Here is a 23,119-nt window from a genome sequence, read left to right as displayed (position 1 = left end):
AATTTGACACAAGGGGGAGATGCTGTGCCATGGATAGTCATCTTGCAGGCCATCTATGGCAGCAGCTCGCTGGAGTATGGTCTGCAAATCCTCTCTCTGTCACCTACCTTGGCAAACGAGATACTTATTTACTTTCCTGCGCAGGTATTTAAAAAACAAAACAAAACAACAAAAAAAAACCACAACCAACCAAACAAAAAAGCCCACTTTGGTTTAGTTTCAGTGATTTAATAACATTAAAACCAACATTCTTTATACTAATTCTAGAACTCTGTTTTTTGAAACACTAAAACTGATTTTATTTTTAAACATCCATACTATTAAAAGCACTGGGGGTCCTGGAGCTAACAGCCTTTGAAAAATATTCTCCTTCTGTACATCACCCAAAAATATGTGGGTGCTAACAACTAGGGAAAGACCAGCTCCTCCTCCAGCCTGCTGGATGAAGCCAGGGGTAGGAGTAAAATCTGGTCTGGCAAAGCCCCCTGGTTGTACGGTACTAATGTAAGTGGCAAAGGCAAACATGAAGACAACATATTTGAAGCAAATGGAAGAAAAATGGAAGTGGAGGAGAGAAAAATGACGAGGTGGCAAAAAACCCCTGTGCCTCCTTTTGCTTCCCTTGAGCCTACTCAACTCTAGCAGCACTGTTATCTTCATACTGAAGCAGATCCCATTTAATTGGAGATGGAGGCAAAGTGCCTCTGAGAAAGCTTCCAGCTTCAGTACACTTCAGAAATGTTCCTCTGCTCTTCTGCAGAGCTGGGCTGTGAGGTAAGCAGGGAACTAAACCTGCTGTCCTTTTGAGAAAGGGGGAGGCAGCAACAATACACATGCTAGGCTACACAAGTGGTTGGCAGCAGAGCAAGAGTTCTTTGCTCTGTCTTTCTGCTCAGGTGCCACAAGGCTAGAGACAGAGAACAAGGCAGTTGTCTGCTCTGACACAGAAAGTTGGGTTTCGCTGGCTGTAGCTTCCAGGCAGGCTGTCACTGTTGAAAGCAAATTAGATCAGCTGGGCATCAAGCGATACCTCCCATCAGTTTTCACCGCCCACTGCTGCCAGCTTGACACTTCTCTTTCACGCTGCATGTGCCAAGTGTCTTACAAAGCCAGCTGCAACATCTACTGGAAGGACACGATGAACAACCACAAGTGGGGAGAAGAGGTGAGGGATCAGCTCAGGGTTGGGGTGAGGAGGTCTTTTCCTGCCTTACTCCAGGCAGAAGACAGGGTTCTCCAAGAAGACTGAGAGCTTGCTGGCCACCAGGTCCAGGTCACTGGTGTTGGCATATTTGAGCAGATTGGTGTTCTTGACAAAGTAATGCTTGAGGAAGCGCTGGCTTACACACTTGTGCAGCTTCTGCACCAGCCTCAGAAAGGCTTTGGGGAAGCAGCGCCAATCCTTGGTGCGTGGGTATTTTTCACACGTCCAGAATAGCACTGTCTGCAGGAAGCAGATGGGAGAGAAGAGGTGTTAGAGGTTCTGTCGAGGGCTCACACAGCTTACTAAGGCAGTTTTAGTGCTGGTAAATGGTTGACAGCCTTGGAAATCAGAGAGACTCACACTGCTGTCTCCCTGTGTTAACATTTCTGCTGTGGAGGGATCACAACTCAAGGCTCATCGGGGGTCAGGCAGAGCAGCTCTGATGTGCCTGGTTAGGATCCCTCCCCAGAGGAGCCCCTCTCCACTGACTGGGCCAGGAGCCCAAGGAAAATTGCCTTGCTAAAGTAATGAGCCTATTTTTCATTCTCCAGCAAGAGCCTCTGTAGAAAAGCCAGGTATTTTAGGCTGCAGAAAATGGCCTATTATACAAGTGTAGAAGCCAGTAGGTGCAAGGAGGGAGAGAAGAATAATCAGATTAACATAATTATTTGTGGCTTCAGCTGTATTTGTGCTGAAAATGTGCACAGATCTGCATCCCAAACAGACTGAGATTCCAAGCAGCTATTGCCGGTGCATGGCATGTTTTCTGGTCAAGTGTAGCCTCTTCTTTTCTGACATGTGATACTTATTGCACATGCTATGTTCTATTCCTGAGTTTATTTCATGTGATTTTACATTCCAAAAATCCATAATTAGAATAACAAAAGGCATATGTCTATTGCTCTTACAGTATTATTTTTCCATTACCCATGTTGCATTTTTCAGACTTTTGTAGGACTAAGAACTTTCTTGAGGTACTTACTGTACCAAAAAAAGCCATACCGACTGGCCTGGTCAACCTGAAATAAATTTTTAAAGTTCAAAGCCACCCATCCTGGGTTCAATAATTCTGCTAAGTTCCCTACTGTCCTCTGAATCTGAATTTTATTTTGCAGATTCAGTGAGCCAAAAAGAAACACACAGATGCTGGGAAATGTAGCTGAACTACAGCCTACAACTCCTCCGTTTCTTCAGAGGTAGAATTTCATCAAAATAAGTCACACTCTTTTGTATTGTCTAGTTTGTTTTTTTCTTCTAGTAGGCCTTGCAACAGTTGTATTGCTGACAAACTTATTCTCAGGTAGCTTTTCAAATGTGAACATTTTTTTGTTCACAGCTGCAATAGCCACAAAGAGTGTTTTTTTAACATTTCCAGGGAACAAAATATGTAGTGTGGAATTCAAGCTGTAACTCTGCAAGAGCGACTCCTTGGGAGGCTTGCAGAGCAGTTACTTTTTGTCACACTAAAACTAATTCAGCAAGATCCATGGGCAGCAGTTGCGATGAAGTTTCTGGAGGCAAGGAAAACAGTGCTGCTCTTCCAGTCAGGTGACAAACAGGTGATCTGTCCCCAGCAGTTACTGAACCATCCCTAACAGCCAGCCATCTACTGGAGGCATAGCGTTGGCTTGCAAAATGTACCTGGGTCTTTAGGACTTCCTGATCTTGAATTCCATTCCTATGGAGGTAAGCATAATGAGTGTGCTTACTGGGTCCTCTAAGCCTTTCATAACTTCTCAGGGAAGGATTTTTTTCTGTCATAGAGGGAGTTTTTCATGTGGAGTCTTGTTGGATACCTCTGACAGGGGAAACCAAATAATGCAAAGAAACCTAACACTAAGGCTCTGCTCAACTGCTGGTTTATCCACTGACTGTTTCTCTCTCTCTTTTGTTTTTTTAATGTGAGTCATATTAAAGCAGTCCTTCTGTCTGCTAAACCAATCCTCTCTTGCAGTAAAAGCCTGAAGTACAGCTACAGTAAAGAACTGAAGAGCTTCTAAAGAGCTTTTTACTTTTTTTTTTTTTAATTTTTCTTCTCCTTCAGCCAGAGAAAGAAATTGTTACTAGTGGCTAAATGGTTTTTCACTTTCTCCTGCCTAAGACAATTTTTCCACCAGGTTGTTCTTACAGGCACCGAGAAGTCTTGCATTCTGCTAAGCTATAACCAGCCGTGTCAACTCTTTTTTGACTGTATCTTGACTTAGATTAGTCTCATTGCTATAATAACATTTGATGGTTGCCACCTTTTTTTTAGGAGAAATCTTGTTATTGCATCAGGTTTTGGACACCAAAAGATCAGTAACTACTGTGGAAGCCGGGTTGCTTGAGGCTTCAGGGTAGGAGAAGAACAGCCTGTCCCTGGAAGCTCCAGGAAGATGGAGGCCCAGAGAACAGGATTACTCTACTGTCTGATAAATGGTGCTGCCAGTGGTCCATCAGTGTCTGTAGCTGTCAGATATGGGGACACAGTCATAGCAGAGACTTCTGTCTCTTCTTCACAAATGTTTCAAGCCATCTTGAACACTGAAGTATGTGTAGGGAAGATGCTACCACCCCTTTACCTCTTTCTTCCCTTCCCATCCCACGTGAAACTACAGCAGAACTTCCAGTTTGCACCTTATTCATGAAATAATGCTCACCTAAGAGAAGTTCGTTTGAGGGACATCCACAAAGACAAATGCATTATTTTCCTCCAGACAGACAGATGGATATGGATGGCTGGGATGGTCAAAAAGCAGGAGGTAACCATGCAATTAATGACAGTATTACAATGCCTGTGTGAAGTCAAAACTGAGCAGACGCCTCCACTCTAACATTATTTATGTTGCTGCAATCATAATGTTTTACAGGGTTAAGTTTCTTCTTGAAGTCTGAAACATATTTACTGAACTTCTTGCCACTGTAAAGCAATGAAATGGTACTGCAGTTTTAACAGTTACCGTAGAAGTCACATAGACCCTAGAGTGATTTACACCATGATATTTTGACATCACTGGATGGAAGCCCCTGCAACAGATACTGAGACCGTATCTTGGTATCATGGTGATACCTACCTGAAGGTGATAAGCCGTGATAACAGGCTTATTTCCAGCACACCAGACATCTTCCTTCATCTGCCTCATGACCCTGAAGCACCTCATGCGACAACCACCATCTTCATCAAGTCCTTCCATGAGTAAATGCTCAGCACGGGAGAAACTCAGCTGCCAGTGGTAATTGGAGCGGGCCAAGAGGTCGAAACCAAGCGACTGTGGATGAAAGTGTGACACAAGATCAGAGGCAAACTTCTCTGAGCAATGAGGAGAGATGTTACAAAAAGGACATGTGACATCTCTCAGTGTATTCTAAACAGGATTAGCAGAAGCAGCGAGCATGGGTAATGCTCCCATCTTGATTTCTAGTCAAATGACTGTGCAATTTGTTTTGTTTCCTCATGTGCTGACATTAATTACTCCCAGGACATCCATCTCCAGAGTCACCAGGTGCAGCACCAGCAGTGCTACTAAAGCAGAGACTCAGCTCTGTAGGCACTTTGCCATGGAGCAGCAGGGTGCATAAGAGGGGAGCAGGACTGGAAGGCATAACTGGACCTGCAGGAACATGCAGCTGGGGCTGAGATGGAGTGCCAGAATCCAGCCATGAGCTTGGTATGGAGAGATGGGATTAGGCCAGAGGGAAAACTGCAAGATAGCAGCCCATTTGCAGAAGGCTCACATGGAGCAGAACAGAAAGAATGATGCACATCAGCACTGAGCTACACAGGCAGATATGTGAGAGACTCATAAAAAAAACAGTTAACTCAGTTTTTCTTCCTCAGAATTCACCACTGTAAAGGGGGAAAAGGAATCCCAATAAAATCCGACAGAATACTTTGAAATATCACTTCTCTAGAGAATACAACTTCCAACCATGCTGTTGCCTGCCATGCAGTCCTTCAATTGGGAAGCCACTGTCAGACACCTGTGAGGTATCAGCACAGAGTTAATAGTGCTTTTTACACTGTTCACCTTGACGCACTGCACTTTTTCCTGGGAAGGCCAACGTTTAAGGCAACGAGGCCACCGGGCTTTCGCAGGCCAGCAAGTTGGAATCTCCACAGCAGGGACCAGCTCCACCTCAACCTGGGATTCTGACGTCTCCACAGCCACCCGGACAACTGAGCTGAAGCTCTCCAGCACCGTTACTTTACCTGTGAAGGAATAGTGAGAGAAGACAATAAAGAGGAAAAGGTCATTTTCCACAAACCAACAAAAGGCTGTCTAGGGCTTTGCAGCTCTACTGTTCTATCTTAACACTTTCTCTTCAGTGCCACAAGAAGAATGCAAGATAAAAGTTATAATCTTAATCTACCCTGGGGAATGAGAACAGGAGAAAGATTAAGGAACAACTAAGTTCTCAGTTTTACACTCATTTGCCTTCCTTTTGTTTTCCTCTGTGGGTCCTCTTCTTAGAAGTACAGAGAGACAGCTGGTGCAACTTAACATTTCTAATGGTACAGTACAACAAGGAGATCACTGCAGGTTGGAGGGGATCAGATGAACACTTTATGTCTAAAGATCTCCTTATTCCTTCAGAGAACCTGTGATCAGACCAAATGACTTACCCTTGCTGGTCACTCACAATGTTTTGTGGGCTATCCGTAAGTTTTGTTTCTGGAGATACATTTGCACAGAAGATAATGCCAGAATTTATGGCCTCTTGTGCAGATCAGTCATATCAAGAAGGCTAACTGCTTTGCCTCACTGGGACTGTGAATGTCCAAAAGAGTTAGTTCTGTGGTGGTTTGGAGAAAGGAAGTTTCCTCAGTGAAAGAAGAATGGCTTGTCTCCAGGAAAAATGTGCTCTAAGAGAGTAGAAAGGAATGAAAAGTGCTATGAATGGACTTAGTGAGATGTTTCCTGTTGGTTGTGTTCATGGATGAGTTTCTGTCCCCAGCTTTCCCTGTCACTCTGGCAGGATCACTGTCCCTTCAGCTTTGCCATTTGAGCCAATTATGTGGTCATGCTCTAACCTACTGAAGTAAAAGACAAAGCAGATTACCATAAGCAGGTTAAATAGTTACGTGTTAACCCACCCTATTTTGACCGTCATGGGCTAAGGAGAAATTTCACAAGGAGCCCACACAACAGACTTGAAAGGACAGTGAGGAACATCTTCTACCTTCACAGAGGAAATATCTGCCTGCTCCCAATGGTAATTTAGCATCTTTTCCAGGAAGCAGAGAGGTCAATTACCTCACAAATAGTGGAGTCCATCCCAACCAGAACTTTATAACCCTCAGCAAAATCTGCATGTTACTTCCCTGCTGAGCCAAGCCTGGCACCAAAACAGGAACTGTACTGCTCCCAAGCCCTCAGAGGGAATCTTTAGCAGCTGAAAATCATTAGAGCGACCAGTGTGTCACCCTGTAAATACATTCATAGTATTTCCAAAAGCATTGTAATCATACTACCTATTTTTCTACCCAAGGAAAGTGAGACACCTCAAAAACTGGTTTTGCTGGTTCTCAAATAATTATAAACCAGGGAAGCAATGAAATCAGGGTAATTTGTCCATAGCTTTAGTCGTACTATGGGATGAAGGATGTTCATTCTTCACAGAAACAAACAAAAATGGTGATTACTTCTCCAGACTTCACTTTAGCTCATCTCATCTATGTCCATCTCCTCCCATGTGGCATTACAAAAAAAGGCATCAGAAACATCAGCCCAGACATCACTCCCTGGCTTAAAAACTTGATGCACTGATGTTAGACACAATAGCAGATTTTCACTTCAACACAATGATTTTCACATGAGTAAAGCCTCAGATGCAAGCCCATTCCATCTGGTCTTTTCTGTGAGCCTCAATGGTGAAACTTCATGCCCATCAACCTTTCCATATTTCCTGAAAGAATCCAAAAATGTAGCTGAGCATGACTTTAACATGTTTTCTCCTGTGACTAAAATTCAGAGTGCAATCAGATGAGTAGAAACAGCTCCTATTTTGCTGGAATACAGAAGACCCATATCAGGCTGCTGATGAGTGAAGTCATCCTGGAAACATCCTGTAAGAGGCACCACAGTCTGGATCTGAGCATGTCATAATATCTTCATGTGAAAAAAGGGACACAGACTACTTAGCTTGGACCAAGCCAAGTATTTAATAGCTGAAGGATATCAATAATTAGCTTATAGGATACAAAGAATTAAGCATGAGGATCACTGTTCAGCAGTATCTTGCTATGGATGTTGCAGCTATGAAGACATGTTGCATGTACCACTGATTGCATTCTGTCAGTGATGAGCACTTCCAGTATACATAGCCACAGGAAACAAACGGGCACTGCGGATTGCTCACAGAGGGATCATCACCACTACTACAAGCAAACCTCGTGAGTCCACTTCTGCTGAATGGAACTGGAGTAGCCTGGGCACTGGGGACGTGTCCAACAGACTTTGCTTCAGTAGAAATCCTTCTACTTGGTTTCCAGCACCCTATGCCGGAAAGCTCTGGCAGCTAAGGTTTCCCCAGAGCATTATCTGCCCTATAAACACCTTCAAGCACTTTCTCCTCTGACTCATGCACCTTCCCTGTATCCAGTTTTCCTATAATATCTTCCATGTTAGCCTAGATACTAATATACCTTGGCTGCTGTAGTAGAAAAAAAAAGATTTTTCCCAAACGAATTCTTAAACGTTCTGAAAATCTGTGTTGCATCTTGGCTGAATGTGAGGCTGATGTTGCTGGAGACTCTACCCAAATTCCTAAGAAAGGAACAACATCTTGGGTATGAAGAGGCCAAGAAATAAGTCTATCCTCAATGCAGGCCTATATGCATTGCTAAAACAGGCTAAAGCCCGCCGTGATTTTGGAAGGGCTTGTTGCTTTTTCATTTCTGATCCTGTCAATCAAACACCTTGTGTGTGTAATGGTTTCCCCTCTACCAGCTGCAGAAAACAGCCACTTCCCCTTACACCTGTCCACGCTGAACTCACTAGAGAGATTACAGGAGATGATCGACTTCTCCACCAGCTCACGGAAGATGATAAGTACTTTGGCTGGAACCAGATCACCTTCGATGTTCACATCCTTCTCATGCCACTGCTGAAGGCTTTTTGAGAACTGCTTCACTTCTAGCCATTGATGTAGCTCTTCAGGGTCCCGCACAGAGGAGAGGAGCTTGGCTCCGTGCACAGTGTAATAACGCCAGTGCCGCACCTGGCATTCCCTGTACCCACTCAGGCCACGCAGAGGGACTGTGATGATGAATTGGCTGGGCGCTAAGACCTAGGAGAAAGATAGAGAGGAGACAAGGGCAGATCCACGAGCCAGGAGTAAGGAGACAAGGGTTAAGGAAGTAACAGGTAAAACCAGGGGCTTTGGAGGAAAGGAAAAGCCATGGTGTGATGGGAACAATTGACTGCAGCCAGGACCTGTTCCATGCCTGTCTGAAGGTTACTTTGGAACACAGACTAAAAGGAAATTGTCTTAGGAGGAGTCTGATGTGCTAACCGTGGCCTATGGAAGACAAAAGCTCACTGACTGATTTGGCACCATGCCTGTCATGGTCTCCCTCATTCCATGTTATTTCTAGTCTGCAACTGCATGAGATGTAATAACGAGCAGCTTTCATGGAAAACACTAGGGAGTGTGTTTTGAGATCTAGCAAAGGGAAACCATAGTGCAAGTTATTACCTCGGAATTGTTACTGAAGATAAGCCTGGAGTTCAATAGTAGTAATAACTATGCCAAAAAGTGCACTTTTCTGATCTCTTTCAAGTAAACTACAGACCCTAGTAAAATAAAAGGATGGCCCTTTCTATTTTACAAGTGTTCCGCTCTTCATGATTGTCCTTTAAGAGACAGATGTGAGGTAAGTGACATGCCTGAACCTATGCAGGCAGAGGCAACTCTCAGGTCTTGGCCAGCTGTACTGCAGGAACCTGTGTCTTCTGCTGAGCAGAAGCCAGAAACAGTGTAAGGATGGAAACAATAACCAATAGACAACAAACCCTCAAATAGGCTTGTTTGCAAGCCAATTAATTTGCCTTACTGTGAAAATGACCATTTTCCAATGAAACCAGTGCTGAACCAGTATTTGCAAAAAGTAAATAGGGTGACACAAATACCATGAAACCTCATACTGGCCCATGGTATAGCCAGACATGTCCAAACACTTGTTTGGAAGCATTTGGCAATCGTGGCTCCAGGTATTCAGAAAGGGCGTTCAAACTCTTCAGTCTTTTATCATATGGACCCAGCAGCTTTTCAGCTCTACTTGCTACTGAGCCTAACTTACATTGGGAGTAATAAGGTGAGGCTGCTGCATGAGCAGGATGTGAAGTGACAACTGTTGCTGCAAGGCAGTTAGCTCGAGATGAGCAAAATGCCCTTGTCACTCTCCTGTAATAATTTAAAACATTCTGGTGGCCCTCCTGGTAGCTCAGATGATTTAAAATACTACTGCAGAGATGCCAGGGTCCTGAGGGCACTAACAGGCTTTGCTGGCCCTGAGTAACATTTCTGAAGCTTCTACCCACACCTTCTGCCCATGGGCCTGGGACCCTCATTTCAGCTCAGCAGTGGGCTGCGTCATAGGAGCGCAGTCTGCAGCTGTGTGACAGCTATGCCTGTGCCTGGCCATTGACCTTATTGTCCTACCTGCAGACTGCCTTCCCAACCTGACCTCAGACCTACCCAGCCACTATGGACTTGCCTGGCAATCCATAGACTGCATCTGGCCCTGGTTACTGTCACTGGGCCTGATCCTGACCCTGATGAGTGCTCCTGGTTTGACCTTAGACCTGCCTTAACAGTACAGACTTGCCGGATGATCCAGGCTCTCAGCTGACCCCCGCTGCCCTCTCTAGGTCTGCCTTGCTCCAGGACCACAGGGCAGCCGTGGTGTTGTTCATCTCCCAGCTCCCTCTCCCACAGGGAGCAGCTGGTCTTCTCTGCTCCCTGGCAAGAGATTTGAAATACAGAAGATAGCCAGCAAGAAGCACAGGAATAGCAAAAGAAACACCAGAAAGCCCTTCTTTTGTCCAGTATAAACCACCTAAAGGCAGGAGGATACTGGGAGGATGACATTGCAGATGAAGCTGACCTGCATAAGTCAGGTTTGTTGGGGCTGAGAAATCCTGTGAGCAGCTCAGGAATGAAGTTCCAGGCTCCACAGGGAAAAATTACAATGGCTGTCATACAGTTACTGCTCATCTCACTGCCTCAACACATGTTCAGATAAAATAAAATTCCTTCCTGTACCAAGATGTTGACTTGTATGCACTGGCACCAACCAGATTTTAAAGGGAAGAGTTGCAGGTGTTACATAAGTGCCTCTAAACAGTAGTCACAAGGCTCCTCCACCTGGGTCTTACCAGGAAACACCAGAAATCACAAGACTGGGATGGCACTGCAAACCTGGACAGCTGGTGTCCCTCTTGGCCTAAGCAAATCCCAGTCCCACACCTATGTTCTGTAACACCATGGCCTTACATGCCATATGCAGACCACAGGCACCAGCAAGTCACAGACTTAAGCAACAGCACTAAATTCTGGGGTAACTTATGGCCAGTTGTGCTGTATTAAAAACCTGCAGTATGCTGGGCAAATTAAATACAGCTTCATTTGTGTGATTACAGCCAGGATATCCTAGGCAGGTAGAAGCATCAGGTTAGAAATAAAATATTTAGGCTTTGAGTCAAAAAGTAAGTCTCTTGCGGCGAGGACAAAATAAGCATGGGAGAGGATCAGTCAGATGGGCGAAGTTGTCTGGAGAAGAGGGTGGGCAAGGAGGAAGCAGGCACAGAGACCAGCAGGCACCAGGAAGGCTTTGTACCTGGATAGATGGGTGGAACGGGCGCTTCCCCCGAAGCATAGCTGACCACTTGGCCAGTAAAGCTGTCTGATCCTGAGAGAAGCAGAAAGGAAAGCAAGAAGTACACAGAACAGAGAGAAAGCATGTGCCAGGTCATTCATCCACAGAGCAAAGCTGCAAGCTTCCTTTGAGCCTATTTATTAAAGGAAAATCCCCCCTCCCTCCCCATAGTTGCACAGTTAAACACTTAGCAATGCCGCTGGGCAGTGCTGTACTAGTAATTAGTCTGGATGCTGACCTCCTCATTATGTCTTACTGAAGCCTCCACAGCTTTTGCATCAGCCCTGCCGAGTTGACAGCTGCAAAAATGGTGGGCCACAACAAAAAATAAACACTCAACAGTTAAAAATATATATATATATATTCCATTTTGTCCATTTGAACTTTATTTCAAGATTTTTATTAAAGATTTTGGCTTTTTGTCCCCTGGGTTACAGAAAAACATTAACTATCTAAAGACATTGCTTCTATATTCCCCACCCAGCCCTGCATATTTAGTAGGAGTCCTGTAGCTTCTAAACAAATCTAGACCCCTCGCCAGGTTAAATTAAGTCTTTTTAAGTAGAAGCTGAAAGTTCTGAAAAGTTCATGTAAATCTAATTGATAGGAAAAAAAGATGTTGCAAAATGAAGCACAGAATAGTTAACACATTAGTTTTCCCTTGACACAAGTCTCCTCTATGTTGAGTTACGTCAGCAGTAATATTAAAGATTCTATTATTTGGAAACAGAATAGCCCAAGCCAGAAAAAATTTCTTATTAACCCAGTCTGCCCTATAACTACAGGACAGTTACCCAGGCCCTTCTAGTATGACTATCACATATTTAGAGCACTGGGTTCAGTTAATTATGAATAACAAATCTGCTACTTTTAAAGAAAATAAATTTTGGGAATTCCTTTTAAGCAGATGTTGTTCAGATCAGTCTACCATAATACCAATTATGGCAGAATAGATTACTTTGATTTTGTTCTGCTTTATTCTCCAGAACAGCAATTTTAAGCTGACCCTGGTCTTGTCAGACTTCATTAGCCAAGCAGGTTTGTTCCCACATGAGAGGTGGGTAGCAGCCTATGGCACTAAAGAACATGTGGACCAGGATTTGGCATCTTTTTACATCACTGTGGTCATTCCTACCAGCAAAGCTACATGCCTTGAGATACTTGAAATTCAAGAAAAAATATAAATCCAAATGTTTTTGTCCTCAGAGCAACAGCCACATCAGACTGGATTCTGCCTCCACCTCCATGTCCTTTCAGTAGCTTGAAACACAGAGAGTTCTCCCCTTTCAATCCCAGACAGCTGCAAAAGTTCCTTTGTGCTTTTACATGTTTGGTGTGTTTTGATCTGTAACTGGCTGCACTTTAGCATCAGGGTTGACATAGCTGGAGTCTATAAACTACGTGAGATGAAAAGGATCATTTCAATCTGAAGCTGCCATTGCTGTGATAGTTTCTTATATCCTTACAGTAGTTGTTCTTGTGTTAAGTAGTCACAGAAAATGAAGTCTTCTCCTGTCACAGCTGGGATAGAACATTATTATTTTGGTATTTGATGGTCTAAAAAGGGGACGCATTTAACTTCTCCCACCAATAGGCATATTTCTTCCCAGTAAAAAAGAAGTCCCAATCTGTGACTAAGAAAAAACATATTTCTCTGAAGGAGCTTTCTAATGTTCATAGCAGAAGAAGAATTTTTGATTTTTTTTTTCTTTTTTTAGTGAGTTAACAGGTTTTCCACCTGTGAAAAATATGAGTCATAGCTCATGAAGGGATTTTTTTTATTCTTATGCTACTGCTGTACAAGTTTTTCTTTCTGTCTTCCAAAGAGCTTTGGCTTCTGCTTGCAGATTGACAGCTCTGGCAATAGACTCTCTTTGTAAAAGCAACAGCTGTAAAAAGAGGCTCTGATTTACCCAGCCCTCTCTGATGCTCCTCTAGTTGTAAGACGTCCATGAGTAAATCCCCACAACTCAGTCAGTCACTAGAACTTCCACAGTGAAGTGTCAACGCATCTTTTGTGGCATTTTGGCTGAGGTACCTGTCCATACAGACAGTTAGACACTGGAGAGATGACTTACTGACTCACTACAAGCTGCCAGAGAGTACACTAGAGCTCTTGTTCTTACCTTAATGTTCTCATTGTGAATGCCAGAGTTGGAGATAGCCTGGAATCGCGTGGCCTTATAGCTGATTTCTGCAGTCAGTTGCTGGATTATTTTCTGCACCTCCTCCACTGCTTTGGAAACCAGATCATGTCGCTGTTCCACCTGTCAGTTCCAAGAAAGACACTTCATTTTACAGGTAACTGCAGTCTTTGTCTCCAGTGGAAAACAGGCAATTGACTTAAAGCATCCTGAAACATTTGTGCCTGTCCTGGGAATAAAACTTATCATTTCCTATATGTTACAAGCAACTCACTATGAAGCAGAGCTCTTGCTTGTGAACAGCAGAGGGCCAATACCCAAGACTACTGAGCACTGATTAATATTTCCAAACTGATATATCCAATTGATATTTCCATGCCAAAATCACTGGATGGAAGGGAAGGAGTTCAGTTTAGGGATAAATTTGCTATCAACGAGCTACAGTCTCATTCTTTACCCATTTTGATGCAGAACACCCAGCTATTCCCTGCATATACTGGCCATTCTCAGAGCCAGGATGTGCTTCATTCAAAGAGCTGACAAGACTTCAATAATTACAGGTACCCTGTACATTAGCATTTAGATGCCTACATAATCTGTTGATAGTAGCCATACTGTCTTCATATAAGAAGTACAGATGAAAGTCCATTCCTACATAGTAAGAAGGTATCTTTCCGCAGGTTGTCCTACAGGTGACTGGGTATTTGTGTGACTTTGACGGATAGTGCTTCGATTCAAGCAGTAGAGTAAAATTATGTATTAAAAATTATTTCAATGGAAGGTCTGAGTCTTGGAAGGACTGAGATGATGTACGGACAACTCAGAAAAATATAGATGAACCTGGACCTTCATATACTACAAAAAATGAATAGAGCATAAGGGGGTGGTCAAAATCTGAAAAAGATGATTCAATGGGAGGAACATGGAGGAACCATGTTAGTAAAGGACAGTTAAATATTTCCCACAGATCCTTACACATTTACCAAAGTGAGGAGATTCAGCTACTGCTAACAACATTCATGAAAATATTCCTTATTACTTATTAATCCAGAATTACTTATGCAGGGCGAGATATGAAGACTGTTTGGTGTGCTTTTTTTGCACACTAATACTTTATCTCATTTGGTTGAAATTCTTGTTTTAATTTTTTCTTGCTTTTTATTTTTTCTCATCATATTCTGCTAAATCTCATTGTTTGGAGACAAGAACAAAATTCAGAAACAAATGTGAGGTTTGAAAGGACTAGATCGGAACATGAAAACTCACTTGAAGCTAGAACTAAACCTCAGCTGGGTTATTTGCAGGCATGAAACATGGGTGCTTAGTTCATTAACAGCTTGGCTAAAGTGAATGATCAAGCAGAACTGCCACAGTCAAACATAATTGCTACAGTCTCTTGTTGTTATCAAAGACCAAAGCAAAAGAAGCAAAAGCATAAGGAAGAATTTTTTTTTACAATGAGGGTGATGAGACACTGAAACAAGTTGGAAATTGTGAATGACCCATCCCTGGAAGTGTTCAAAATCAGACTGGATGGGTGCTTGAGCAACCTTATCTAGTAGAAAGATGTCCCTGCCTGTGGCAGGGCAGGGAGAGGATGGACTAGATGATCTTTAAGAGTCCCTTCCAACACAAACCATTCTGTGATTCTATTCTAAACCTCCTGTGTTCTGCTTACTTAGCATCTACTTCAGCATCTAAGCAACACTCTTCACCCTTTTAGAAAATACCACTGAAAAAGACCTCATTAAGAATTCATTTGGACACCTTTATGTCAAATACTGAACTGTCAGATAAAACACTCAAGTGTGTTGAAGTGTGTGCAGCTTCCCCAAGAAGCTGCACTTCTTCACAACAACAGACCCCTACAATGGACTAAAAAGGACTAGTGCTTGCCTAAGATCTCTTAACAATGAAGAGCAATTGACTAACACTGAACTTGAAGATGAGCAGAGTTTGAATATCTTCCTCCACAGCCAACAAAGTTAATGGTATTTGAACTAAGCCTGAATAGTTTTTGCAAGTGGAAAACACATCAAACAGTTTCACATTTCCTTCACCAGCCTCTCATCTACCCTTCACATCCTTATGCTTTGCTGTGTTAACACCACAGAGTTCCTTACATTTATATAATATCCTTTGATTTCCCTAGTAATTCACTCTTCTCCTCATTCCAATTCAATCCTTCTTCTCTGAAACCAGTTTTAGCTAGCTTACAGGTACTTTTTTTTTCAAGAATATTTATACTGAAAAATGTTAGCCCATGTTCATTTTCATCTCCTCATCTCAGTTTTCATTCACAGCTATAGCTCCATAGCTATAGCTATTTTCTCCACCATGCTCACCAAGAAGAACTCCCTAGAGCAGACCAATAAACTTGACTTGCTCAACAAGACACCTAATGCTTTCTCAAACATGCAAATGGCATGACTGGTAGAAAAAGTTGTCCACCTGTATGAGCTTTCAGGCACAAACCCCAGATTTTTTCTGTTGAAAGTATGCAATCGCTGCAGGTCAGCTCAAACAAAGGTCTTAGAGTATGCCTGTATGCATTGCTTATGCTATGTTCTTTCTTCAGGACACCTGCTAGAAACACTTTCTGCCATCTCCAGTATCCTGGGAGAATCTGTCCAATCCAGCCTGGCCTCAGTTATTTGTGCCCTAATCACCTGCTGGCTCAGCAACAGCACTTGTCATGAAATCTTTAAGAGAGTATAGAGTCTCAAAAAACATATTGCAGGAAGTATCAATAAACACCTCTTTCTGCATGTACCTCTCATCACCAAGGCAGGGATAAAGGAACAAAGGGCATGTGACAGCTGATGCTAACTGCTGCTAACCACAATTAGCTCCTTAATCATGCTATTGGAAGATACAAGTTTCCTACAGAAGGGAAGGCATACAAATCAGAAGACAGAACGTGAGTGAATGAATGCAGCTTCTGAAGAGCCAAGACATTTATCTAAGATGTCTTCAGCACCAGCACAGATATGTTGGGAGAAGAGACAGAATAAGGTCTTTGTTGGACAACCACTTCTACCACCTACTGTCATTCCCTTTAGCAGGTCCTAACTCTGGATATCATGCTGAAACAAATGCACAAAACCAGAACAACAAGGTCAATCGAGGTTTTATTATGGAGGAAGGAAGCAGGACTGGGATTTACTGGGGATTATTAAGAATATTTGGATTTGTTCTTATATACCTAGTCACATCCACTCCATATGCACTTGAGTTTTTCCTTTTCTGAGTGCTTAAGTAAGAAAACTTCGGTACCATAGAGATTCATTGCACCAGGTGGTTGACCTGTTTTCGAAAACAGCCAGCATTTGACAAGCAGAACTGAGGCTGCCTGATGGTTCGGCAGCCTCACTTGGACAGGAGATTCAGGAGCAGGCAGAAACTAGGAACTCAGCCATGGAAGGCTGCTAGAAAACAGACTTTCAGTAGAACCTAAAATATTGGCAATCTTGAGCCTCACTTAACTACATTCTGCTTCTGTTCCTTGTACTTATGGCAGTCATATGAGCATCTTCCTGTGTGTGGCTTCCCTCTCTTCCCTCCTTTGTAGCTCCGCTTTATGAATCTTCAGAGAAGTATACACAATTATAGCTCATTGAACAGATTCTCATGGAATGATTTTCCAGTGCACAACACTGCATGGCTGAAAATGAAAGTTCTCACAGAAATACACCTACTTGTCACCAAAACATCTCCACGGAGAAAACAAACCTTTTTTTACCAGCCTGTTCATGGTACTAGAATATTTCACCCCTTACAGAAAAGAAATCCTTACGGTTTTCCACTTTGAAGTGATTTTTCATTTTAGTGTCTTGCACTTCGAAGGGGAAAGCGGACTATAAAGTAGGAACTAGCTAAGTATTGTGATGAAACATGTCAGCTTTAAAAAAAATGTTATGGCTCACTTAGAGTTACTTTTATTAAGCAGTATTATTTCATTGACAATTTTACTCTGTCTTACTTCATTTCATCATTTTAAAAAAAAGTGCTGGAATATCTCATAAAATAGAAAATGTGGTTCCAGCCTGCATGTGCTAATTAGGCATGTTACTTTAATCATGGTATACAGAGAAGTATCTTAGCTAAGGTGACAGACCAAAGGGTGAATTCTAACAGTATCTGTCTCTCTGGTTCCTACATGCATCTTTCTGAGAGGCAAAGCCTGGTATGATTTTGGTCTTTTCTCTGTCAAGCCAAGGCCGCCAAACAAGGACCTTTCATTAGATTAAATGTTGGCAATTACAGCTAGTATCACATCTGGAATTCCAGATTAGGAGAAAAATTCAGGACATCTGAAGAAGAGGAGGATAGACACCTTGAAAAATTAGGCTACCAGCTGAGATCACTGATGACATTCTGCAACAGAAACCTAGAAATCTCATTAGAAATACAGTTCTCATGAAATTTCACCCAGTCTTGTTTCAGAAATGAAGACAGCAGGCAAGCAACTAACTGTCAAGTTTGGCACCCTTCAGAATCAACACCTAGTGTGGGAGACAGAAAATCTGGACAGATAAAGCCTTACCTTGCTCTGGATGTAGATTTCTACATCTTCATCTGTGAATGGTTTCATGGCAAGATGGTCTGTGCTGCTCTCCAAAGTGTGATTTCACTCTTCACTCATTCACTTGCCTCTGGAAGTAGAGGGACACTCAGAGTGTGCTGCTCATATCCTTCTTGCCCTGTTAAAACTCAGGTCACCTAATTCCTCTGTGGATGAAGAAGAGGAGAAACAAGCAAGCAAGTATGGCTATTTAAAAAAAAAAAAAAAAAAAAATTCTGGTCTGAGTTACAATGATGACATCCAGCTGCTTCAGAAAACTAGCTCCAATTATTATTTTCTAAGTTCAATCATTATTCGTCATCTTATTACTTTTAAATGTTGGATCTTGCATGCAGGCACACACAAAAAAATCTGAAATACTGCTCTGTCTCAGGGCAGATCTGGAAGTGCCTTTCCAATTGCACTGCAGATTCCATATGCTCGTGCACAGCATTATTATTCTTTGTGCCACAAGTACTTCCCTGCTTCACTAGCCCTTCATTAAACCATTTGTTAAACACTCTCAGCTATCGCTTGTTGTCTTCAATCCACCCACTTTCTGTCTGAAACCACATGGGTATTTTTACACTCAGATAATTCATTTAGGTTGCAGTCTGCAGCCTCTGCTCCCCTCTCCTTATATCTTCTCTCTCTCTCCGGCTGTATTGACAGTAAATATCCTGCAGCCTGTCCCCTCCTGTAGTTTGCTTTGCTTTCTTTACAGTAAACAGGCAGAAAGCTGTCTCTCATTTTCTGCCAGCAGCTCAGCTAACAACCCCATATGGATAATTCAGAGGGAAAAACAATTGATCAGGCCTCATTGATCCAGTGAGGGCTGGTGGCTTTCAGAAAAAAGGGTACATCAGCACATGGAAGGGAGTGACAGAGATGAGATCCCATGATTCTAAGTGTCCGTTATTAAGGAATGGACACTCCACTTTTGAGTAAAATAATTTATTTTCCCCTGGAAACTGAACTTTGACATTCCTTGCCTGCTTTATTACCTCTACAGCAGCCAGCAAAAGGCAGCACTTGGACAGGCACTGAGTGCTACCTCAGGGCAGGCACTGTGGTTGCTAGTTATCCTTCCTCATGTTCCTTATTAACAGTCAAACACTAAGTAGATTAATGGAGTACCAATACCTTCAGGACATCTGCTTCCCTAGAATGTACAAATCAAGCCTTTCTCTCTGCCTCCCAGGATTCTGCCTTTGTCTTTTTGCTCAGAGTTTTGGGGACTCCTTTGCAAAGACACGTAGGCATTTACTTTCCAAACCAGCTTCCATGGAAGGTGGGCACTGAAAAAGACAGGCCCCTAAGTTTTAGGGAACCATACCTCATCTTGCTCACTTCAAGACTCAGTAGCTATCTTTCCATGCATGCAAGCTGTGCTGGGGAAGCCAGACAAAGGCAGAATCTGAAAGAAGGTGAGTGGAACAATAGGTTAGGAAGGGCTTCTGGTGGCAGGCTGGATAGGATTAAGTCCAAGCAGAGTGTGCAAGGGAGGAGAATGAGACTTTTAAACAGTCAGATTCCATTAAAAGTGTGTCCCTAAAACATGAATTCCCTTGTGCCCCATCAGGCAGTTATGTGTACATATAGAAGACAGCTTCCTTAACGCTACCATACATCACTTTAATACCCAGAACTTCAGATGTGTATTAGGAAGCCAGGGGAGATTATGGGTCTCTCTTTCTTGTTTTTATAAGGTCCCTCCTAGTGACAGCTGTCCACAGTCACAGGTGCTGTGAGACAGATGAAGAACATAGTTTTAGCCACTTTTCTTGTATACAATAACAAACCTTGTGTTTATAATCCCTTTTGTGTTGGGAAGCACTTCTCCAAGAGGGTCTGAACGTCCCCAGCTCCCCTCCTCATAGTGAAGGAAAGTGGCACAGAGTCTTGGACAAGGACTGTCTTTTTGTTTTATGTTCAAGCATATTTAAGTTCAAGTCCATGTTTATGCTGAAGTCCAAGGATCAGAGCAACAGTTCCTGCCCACTCCTGCCATCTGAAGAGAATAAATAACTCTCCCTTACCATCACTGTTAAGAAGGTACAAGGGGAAACGGCTGAGGAAAAAGCAACAAGAAATCCAGTATCAAGTATAACATCAAACAGGTTTTTCTTGACTCTGAAAACTCCTTGCTCCAGCTGTAAGAATTTGCTGCTTCATAATTTCCTTGGACTTCAATGAATCCAAAGAGAGAAAGAAGAAGAGCCGTTACAAAAATCGGATGCAGGAGATCATACATAGCAGATGGGCAATTAGCACCTAGTGTCTATGGATTTTATTATGCTACTTATAGGATAAGAAGAATGCTATTTGACTGGTAGAAAATACCCCAACCAATAAAGGCCCTTACACCCACAGCAAAATACAGTACAGGTAACAGCAGCAACAGGCCATTGTGTAAAGGGAAAAACAGCGTGGTGGTATGGGAGACAGTAGCCAGTCTTGACCTCACTGAGGAAAATGGACACCACAAGTTCTCTCATCTGTTATATGAGGACCAAAACAGAACAGAACACAAGAGAAAAGTAGAGGCAGATGGCCATGTGTGAGGAGGGAACATGACTATGGGAAAAACTTGCATCAGAAGGGAGGAGAAAGGGGAGTGCAGAGAGAGAAACATCTGCAGAGATAAAAGAGGACAGACCCAAAGTGAGAAGAATCCAGGCTCCTCCAGTGAGATCTGCTGAACTGATGCAGTGCTGTTGCAGTGAAACCTTTGTCTACTGGCAAAAGCCAGCAGTCATGCCTTCTGCAGCTCACCTCATTCAAAGCTCAGGATTTCTAGCTTGCCTTTTTTTTTTTTCCTCCAATTAACTACCAAAATTACAGAAGCAAACCCATTCTTCAGATTTGTCCTTCTCAGGGACCATCTCTCCTGATGGTGATTGTATAGGAAAGTAAGATTAAAAATGGAGAAAACCCGAGATGGTCTCAAGCTCCAAAGGCTAATACACACCATCTCTTGTTCCTCTAAACCTACAACAATTCAATATCCCAGGCACACCAGCTAGTGAAGAAAGGATAGAAGAACACACCTCTTGTCACTTAGGTTCTCCTCTTTACTCCAGGACCAGACATATATTGTTCCGTGAAAGAAAGTATTTACAAATTGTTGCTTTTTGAGCAGCTTACGAGAGAGTCTTAAACCCCCATTGAGTTCTGGGCATATTTCTGAGAAGGAGACTCACCGTCAGACGGTTCTTGCTGAGGGCACTGCAACCTTCCTTCCCTCTTTTGTGTCCCCCAGGAGGTTATCAGCACCACTTACATAGCTAGTTGACCACAGACAGTCCCCCAAATTCTGCTTGATGAGCATCCATCGATTTATCCAGCTGCTCTCAAGCATTTTCAATCCATGCTTCTGTATCTTGGTCTTCTCAAGTCATAGCTCCCTGCGTACTGATCTGCATAAGTTAATCTGAAATAATTAGCTATATTACATCCACCCATTTGTTTTATTTCAGTGCCCACCCCACAGCATCTTGTAATGGAGTTCAGTTTGTGGGCGATTTCCTTTGTATCAGTGTCTTCATTCGCTTATCAGTATTTTTCTAAGAGGATTTAGGGATTTCCTAGTATCTGTAAAAATACTGAATCTATGATACATCATCTTCATTCATGCCTTTGGCAATCTCCTGAACTGAATATGATTGTGGATCTGTGAAACCCACATAAAAGTATTATGTGAATATATACCTTGAACGGCTCTTGTATCTTCTGAAGCTGCCAATTACTGATGCTTTCCATGGTTGCCTGGCTTTCATTTCTTCACTCTTCAGTTTCATAGATATGATAAATATATTTCAAGCCTACAATAAAAAAATCATCTGAACTGTGAATTGCACAACAATAAAAAAAATCAGCAACATTATATAAATAAGAGCAGTAGCACTAACTGTATGGGGAAGTCCAATATTATGGCATTTTCTGTTTGGCAACTATTTAGAAAAACTACTCATATGGAACAGTAAGCATGTATTAAAAAGCTTCCACTAAAATCACACAAATTAGTCAGTTGAATGTACCACATGTGACTCTCGGATGATCTGCAGTGGCAACAAATAAGCCCAGTTGAAGATGCTGCCTTCCAGAAGAAATATAACCCTTAATTTGTAGTTGCTAATGATGACCCATCACTTCTTGCTCTGATTACCTGAGGCATTAAGCCTGTTGCATTAGCCGAAGCATGTACTTGGGTCAAGAGAGACTACCAAAACAAATCATCCCAGTAGATTTAATAATGTTAAACTGTTGCCCCATTTCTCCTCACTAGTGGATTAAGTGACTGTACAAAATGAGTAATCGTAGCTTAAACCCACTATAACACTTATGCTGTAACGGTCTTTAGCAAGGATGGTTCAGTACTGTTCGGAGTCTCCATTCAGAGGATACTAGCGTAACACAATGAGGCTTTTTTAGGGGCACAAGTTCTGTGAATTTATTCCTTATTTTTTTTCTTTCCCCACTTTGTCTTTTAACAAGTAGATACGGGCAAAGGGGATGCTTCAATGACAAAAGCTTGGGATGAACTACAGGGAAAAGAAAGCACTGCTAATTCACTGTGACAGCATCAGAATCGCATATGGATGCCAAATTGAAACACTTCTCCACTCATTCCCAGCCCTCACCGATCAATACTTGGCAGGCTCAAAAATGCTACAAATGCCTGTGCTGCTTGTTCTCGCTGCCACACGTTCTCACATTAGCCTTAGGCCTGCACTTCATATCAAGTAAGTTTTTATATCCTTTCCAAACTAAGTACAGCACTGGATCATGTCCGGTAGTTTATCAAGCTTGATATCTTGTTTTCCATTTGTGGCCAGACCAGACATGTCAGAAAAAGGCAGAGAGCTTTTGCTAGAAATGAGTTCTCTCAACTGGGAGGAGTTTTGAAATCCACTGTTATTTACAGCCTGAATGTTTTCATGCTGCAGTGTAGCATTTCCAAAGAAAGTGATCACTCCATTATCACTAGCTGAGAATGCAGGAAATTCTGAAAAATGCTGAGATTATGATGCTGCCACCCACCACCGACCAGCTTCAACTACCACATTCACAAGAATTCAGTAAGTTTTGCAGCTGTTGTTAAGAAGCAAGCCACTGGGTAGCGACCATAAGTCACACTAGATTCTAGTATTGCTAAGATCACTGGCACCCAGTGTGGTGAGCTGTTCAGAGACTCTGGAAATTTCCAAGTTCATAATGGTCAGCTCAGAGGGTGGCAGGGGGACAGGAACTTGGGAGCCTTGGCTACATCAGCTCTGACACTCCCAGGAAGGTTGACTATGACATTGGGCAGGAAAACTGACATTTTGAGTTCTAAATCCATGTAC

At 42.6% G+C, this 23,119-nt stretch overlaps 1 protein-coding gene across 3 annotated transcripts in view; it reads right to left on the bottom strand.

Annotated features, from left to right (window-relative positions):
• Window positions 1–212: 212 nt before the first annotated feature.
• MAB21L3 (mab-21 like 3) overlaps window positions 213–23,119 on the bottom strand; it is a 35,541-nt gene continuing 12,634 nt past the window's right edge. Inside the window, exons 2-8 of one of the 3 annotated variants that reach the window (XM_065063460.1) lie at window positions 21,483–21,595; window positions 17,754–17,938; window positions 13,190–13,330; window positions 8,182–8,473; window positions 5,212–5,393; window positions 4,258–4,452; window positions 213–1,444 (exon numbers count right to left, since the gene is read on the bottom strand). In XM_065063460.1, the coding sequence (XP_064919532.1) occupies window positions 1,211–1,444; window positions 4,258–4,452; window positions 5,212–5,393; window positions 8,182–8,473; window positions 13,190–13,330; window positions 17,754–17,801 (1,092 nt within the window). In that variant the 5' untranslated portion in view covers window positions 17,802–17,938; window positions 21,483–21,595 and the 3' untranslated portion in view covers window positions 213–1,210. Of the gene's footprint in view, window positions 1,445–4,257; window positions 4,453–5,211; window positions 5,394–8,181; window positions 8,474–13,189; window positions 13,331–17,753; window positions 17,939–21,482; window positions 21,607–23,119 lie in introns of those variants that run through there. The other 2 variants (XM_065063466.1, XM_065063476.1) reach the window with 2 other exon arrangements.

This window comes from Columba livia, chromosome 1 (assembly GCF_036013475.1).
Source record: "Columba livia isolate bColLiv1 breed racing homer chromosome 1, bColLiv1.pat.W.v2, whole genome shotgun sequence".
Lineage (NCBI taxonomy): Eukaryota > Metazoa > Chordata > Aves > Columbiformes > Columbidae > Columba > Columba livia.
This window is presented reverse-complemented; position numbering and strand designations above follow the sequence as displayed.